The sequence below is a fragment of the Tribolium madens genome, unplaced genomic scaffold, assembly GCF_015345945.1.
Source record: "Tribolium madens isolate multiple individuals breed KSU strain unplaced genomic scaffold, Tmad_KSU_1.1 Scaffold_7;HRSCAF=85;Tcas5.2_LG10, whole genome shotgun sequence".
Taxonomy (NCBI): Eukaryota; Metazoa; Arthropoda; class Insecta; order Coleoptera; family Tenebrionidae; genus Tribolium; species Tribolium madens.
The window spans coordinates 7,567,110-7,573,319 of record NW_025401050.1 but is presented as its reverse complement, the minus strand read 5'-3'; the positions used below and the strand labels follow the sequence as shown (position 1 = coordinate 7,573,319).

At 31.5% G+C, this 6,210-nt stretch overlaps 1 protein-coding gene across 1 annotated transcript in view; it reads left to right on the top strand.

Annotated features, from left to right (window-relative positions):
• LOC123009820 overlaps window positions 1–5,288 on the top strand; it is a 52,703-nt gene extending 47,415 nt beyond the window's left edge. Inside the window, exon 6 of the mRNA XM_044406340.1 lies at window positions 4,761–5,288. Coding sequence (XP_044262275.1) covers window positions 4,761–4,828 — 68 coding nt within the window. The 3' untranslated portion in view covers window positions 4,829–5,288. The remainder of the gene's footprint in view (window positions 1–4,760) is intronic.
• The last annotated feature ends 922 nt before the right edge of the window (window positions 5,289–6,210 follow it).

The window sequence follows — 6,210 nt, the reverse complement described above, 5'->3', positions numbered from 1 at the left end:
CCTTATGTTCCTTATGTATTTTAATTCTGTTTATTGTATAACTAATACAGTTTTCATGTATATTCTTTTTCTCTATGCTGTTTTTTGTTCATTTCTATTATCTAATCTGTTTTTTATTCTGTTATTTTTTGCTTTATTTTTTATACATTTTTTTCTGATGTCTTTGAGAGTTAAATAATATTTTTTTTTAGTTTTTTCCTTATGTTTTGTTTACTTTGTTTACTTATTTTTATCCTCATTTTAATTCATGCGTATCCGTTGTAGTGCTTTTATATTTTACAAAACACAGCACCTCGGGGCAACACTGTGGCAACGTCCAATTTGTAGCATTTTTCCCCTTTCCATTGTTGAATTAAATTCGACGTTGCGTTTGAGCACCACCCTGCGTCGAATAAAAATTTTACAATTGTACAAGTGCAAAACGTTGTAAACCTCTTTCATCCCCCGTGCGCTCTAGCCCTTAACACGTGTACTTTTCCGAATATTAAAAATTTTAATTTTGGACTTCCGAGCGAATTCTCTTCTCCATTCTTTGTGCACTAATCAAAGTGTTTAATATCTGGAGCACGTGTTTGAGGTTTAATATGGAATTTGAATAGCGCAGATTCGAGACTTGTTCCAGAGTACGAGACAAGCAATCGGAAATCCGGAAACTCAAATTTGGTCGAATTTTTCAGCAACTTAATTTATTATTTTTGTTTATTCATCTGTATGATTATTTCATGATGCAAAATTTATCCACAACGGCTTTGTTTGGTGAGAAATGAGTAAACAGTTCGCTTAAGTTTTGGATAAATATTGACGATTTGAAACCGGAAAAATTCAACCGTCGGTATTTTACATTCTCTCGACTGGTAAAATAATACGTCAATTTTGAATTGACTGAGTTTGGAAGACTAAGGCAATTCCTTATCGCTACGGAAACATGTGACAGCGTCATTGTCATGCAATTTATTTAACAGAATGACAAGAGGAGGCGCATCAACTGAATTTCATTTTGTGATTTATGAAGGGACGCGTGAGAGCGAAAGAAACAGCCGGAACTCGACCTGATTCTTCTCGATTCTTATGCCATTCAAAAAATGGCGATTTTATTTTTATTCTCTAATAAATTGCGATGCGTGTCTGAAATATTGCTCTAAATGTTCCAAACATTTGGGCTTAATTTTGTTTTACGCAAATTCTGTTCAATAAGGAAGTAAAAATTTGGGCTATTTTTGGCTTGTCTTGTTTCTAGAGTTTAAATAACAACACAAATAAAGATAAAACTTTTATCTGCCACGTATTTCAACTGAGTGATATTTAATGTGGTTATGTCGTGTTATTTTTGCGTGCAACAAGTCCGATCCAAAATTACTTTATTTACGCTATTGTACACTTTATTTTATTTTAATTTGCTCAATAAAGTAGTGTTGCCTTTTTTACCAGAACAATTTGACACTGATTACGTTAGACTCAAAACTAATCTAACAAAACAGCTTATCCGCGTTATTACTTTTATTATAATTCTTCCCAACTCGCGGGATTATTAGATCGCAGCAAGATCTGCTCTTTCTCACAAGGATACATATAATTTAATTTTGTTCCTACTAGTTCCGAACAAATTTTGAAAACTTTCCGGAGTGAAGTTATAATTATCTAATTTCTCGCAAGTAGGATATGTATTTTTCATGACTGCGAGACGTCAAAGGGATTCAATTACGTTCTGCATCCGGTATAAATATCGCTCTCAAAAGACAAAAATTGGGATGATTTCCCTTGAGGTAGAAACCAATACTTTTCGCGGTTCAGACTAGACAGTTGGTAGCTTTGTCAAACGTGAACTGAGTACAGTAAGCTACCAGTATTATACTTCCTCTACCTTAATGTCAGTTGGGAAGTTAGCTGAGATAACATTGCCTAGGAAAAGTTTGTGATGGGGAGATGGCAGACCGTTTCCTCTCACACAGTTCGATTTAATTTGAAACAAGGGTCGTCTGGTTTTGCTCTTCATAGATAAATTGTAGAAATTATGGAAATTTTAATTAAAATTTATGTTACGACAAAGCTCACAGGTGGATAAAATTATGTCTTTTTTTATTTATTTTTTTATGGATACGGAAAGTTGTGGGGATCTAGTGGATGCTTGAAATCTTGAGCTTATTATGAGGAAGCATAAAAATGATGTAATTTTGTTAACGAAGACGAGTTTATTGCTTATTAAATAAAAATTGTGTGTGTCCAAAACTCTAACATAGCATCGCCATACAGATTAGTAATATCGATAATACCAATATTTAATTATTTGTGAAAACAGAAAAAGTAGTTTTTGGGGAACATTTAAAAAATATAATTTTTGATTATCTGCCGTGGGCTGAAAGTTGGATGTGGTCCTAATCTGCGATCGTTTCTCCTTACTCGAGACAAGGATCCCTCAGGAAATAATAAAACTCGTGAAAATCCTTCAGATTTGAACATAAAAACACTTGAGAAAATCTGAATATGAAAGATCTTGCAAAAAATTTCATTTAAGAGTGAGATTGAGAAGGGCTCGTGTTGCTTTTATTAACCTCCATTACGTAAAGTTCTTCTTCACAAAAACTACAACAAAATTGAAACTCGAACCGCACTAATGGCTCCTTTATCGGTGTGGAAAAAAGCCAAAAATTTGATTTAGTGAATTAGAATTCTTGAGATATTTGTGTGAAAAAGAATTTCGTTTTCTTAGCCCCATCCGTAATAAAACCATGAAAACATAATGCCTTCGGACATTTTAAGGACAGAGTAGCTGGGTGTTAAGAGCACATAAAGTGGGGTACTTTATAATCATTATCTGCGAAGCTCGCGGACTGGGCAATTTTACTTATTCAGAAGATGGGAAGGCCTCTTTATCTCTGTCTTCATCTTAACGCTCGCGAGGAGAACGCTGACATAAACAAGTGTTTATTCTTTTAGTTATGCTGATACGATTCAGATCTTTTTACGTAATGGTCGGACTATTTATGACGCATAAAGATAACAACGTTTCGTAAATACATATTTTATTTACACAAGAGAGGAGCTTGAATAACACTCAAACTCCATCAACAGTGACATTTAAACGATATTGCAACGATGCGTCGAGTCATTTTATATTATCTGAATAAATGAACTAGACGAGAAACGGCTGCACTTGTGACCGCTTATGTAGGTGGATAATGTTACGGGATAGAAACGAAAGCGAAATGGTATCTCTGAAACATCGAGCAGGCGAGCACAATAGCACAAATATAATAAAAATTGAAATTTTAAATTGAAGCATTCACTAAAGGACTTTTATTTCTTCAAGTAATCGAGATATAGACAGCAGTGCAATCAGACAAGGGGGCAATGCAACTGTACTTGAAATCGTTTCATAAACGTGAGGCAAAGTTTATTTTAGTGCCTCAAATTGATCCACTAACTAGAAATAAGAATTTTTAAATTACATTAACATGAGTAAAAATTTTTTAACTAAAGCGAGCTTAATAGTTATTTATTATACTTATTTCACGTCGTGTATAACACAACATTTTTTTCTATAGAAGGATTGAATAAAATTTCAAATTTTTGGCACAAAAATCGTAATTGTGTTGCTCCGTTATTATAGTTATTAAAAAAAGTTAAAACATTTTATCTACCCTTGCTGTTGAAGTTTTACTTTATCTACTCTTGGTGTTAAGGTGCTACTTTATCTACTCAAAAGAGTTGTTAAAGAAATAGTTTATCATCTGCTATAGAAAAAAAAACTATTTAAACTGTTCTAAATTATAAGAGTGTGGCAAATAAGTAAAATTTATATTTATCAATTACTAACTCAACTGCTTTTGATCTAAAGTTACTTAAGAAACTGAATTCTTAGAAATTACGTGAGGGTTAAATTTTAATCGTCTTCAAACTTGCTGCGTCTCGAAGATCGAAAAAAATTACATCTTCTCAATTTCAGCAACGGTTTCAATATCTTTTAATAAAAAACCGACACAACACATTGTTGCCTCAAGTAGTACTTTTATTAAAACATTGCCGCTTATTGTACTCGTATTATCACTATCAGTGTTATCACTTTTTGTAAACTCTATATAGAGGTAAATGCATACTTGTCTCATACTGAGACATAGTTTTATAAAACACATTAAGTTATTCTTATACTCTTTTCATAAGACAAGTTGTCTTATAAAATATTATTTTTTAATTTTATGAACATATTTCAATATTTGAGAAATAAAAATAGCTAGTAGAAAAGCTAGAAGAAAAAATTTTATTTTGGCGTTTTTTAGTTAATTCTTCAAATATTGTATAGGTACAAATTTATTAATTTTTAAGTCAATAGTTTAATATTTGTAACAATACGTGCGTCAAAAACAATATTTTTCTTCTACTTTTTTTAAGATATAAAAACTGTTTCATTTTGGTGTTTCTTTTCTAAACATTGTTACTGTATAAGAAAATAACCTTTGGCGTCTACTAACAAAGCTCTCAGCGCATTTTTCAAAAAACTACAAATATTTTTATGAGTACAAAGTAAAGTTTTTTACTTCAATATCATAAAGTATGTTCCCGTGAATTGAATATACGGTATTTCTAAACAAAATTCAAACAAGGTTTTTGAATCCTTAGAATTCACAAGATGCTTAAGATGCTTGAATAAACGCGACGAAGCATGCTATAATAAAAATCTCCTTGTAATACATTCCACGATTTACGCCTTCTTTAGATAAAGTGATAAGAGATTTAAGAGTGAAATAATGTCTTTTGTGTTGCAGATGGATGCAAGGGTCGATATGCGAACGCTGCACTTCTTATTGGACTCGTCCTGGTGGGTCTGCGGTAACGCCGAAGCTAAATAAAGTGTGTGCAAAGTTTAAATACAATCAAATAGAGCTGTAAATAATAAAAAATGTAAATACTTTTAGGTTGGTATCGACTAGTATTAAATCATTTTATACCTACCAAAAAAAATCAAACGGTTTCAAGTAAAAAATGTAAAGTAGTGTTGACCTAAGTTATTTTTTGCAAGGGTATGACATTGTGATAAACTGTGAAAAGTGTAAATAAGACATTGAGAGACATGTCAGTGTACCATAGGAAAATACTAAAATAGATAAAAATATTATAAATGTATTTAAAAGTAATAAAAGCCAAAGACTCAAGACTCTTCTTGTTCGAAACGCAATTCAAGTCATCAGTAGTTATTGTGTGTTCGATCCATCATATAAGAATTGTTGTAAAATGTATTACATATTTGTTACCTAATGTAAAACCCGAGCTAAATAAAGTATTGTTAAAAAAAAGTTTGTTTTTTCTGTGCTTTTTGAAGGATTTACCAGTTTGAGGGCCAAACATGAAAATTGCGAAAATATTAAAGAGGACAGTTCTGAGCTTCCCAAAGAGGATCAGAGGTAAAGCTGGGATTACCGCAAGAACGGACGAGGATCAAGCACCTCATTAACAATTGAAAGTTGGACAATTATGATGGGTTTGTTTTCGAAGCACGTGTAGGGCTGTGTCGTCAGAAAGAGGGTGGTTTGTTTACGGAAATGGCACGTTGTTGGGGTAAATCAAGTGTGCGATGCCACGTAGACGATATTTTTATTTTATCGGAGGGAATAATGGAAATTTGTGGCGGAATCATTCGTATAAAAAGACGATTTTCGCTAAATAAACGCCAGATTTTCTATTCGGTTTTTCTTTTGACAGTTGTTTATTTAGTTTAAAAGAAACAAATTTGTTGCTTAACCAATTTCTTGTAAACATTTTGATGGAAATCGGTGCTGACGTCAACAAATAATTATTATTATTGTATATTGTTTACTTTTAATTATTAAAAAAAATATTGCTATAAACTCTGTTTTTGTAAAAAATTTAACCCTGTCACGCAGGCTGATTCCTCATTTTATTTTTTTTATATTTCAATAAGGTAAATTATAAACGAAACTGAAAGAAAAGTGATAAAACCATAAAACATCAAAATATTAATTTTTGAAATATTCAAAACTTGTAAACCAAAAATTATTGGAAAATAAATGTTTATTTTATATTGGATTTGTTCTATTGAAAACAACGCAATAACAATAAATGACAATATTTGGTTTCAAACTAAAAATACATATCCTGTTTTTTTTTTCAATATGTTATCGGTTTCAAGTAATAGGTAAATTCATCTCTTGAAATCAAAAAAAAATAGAAAAACATTCTTCGAATTTAATTTGTGAC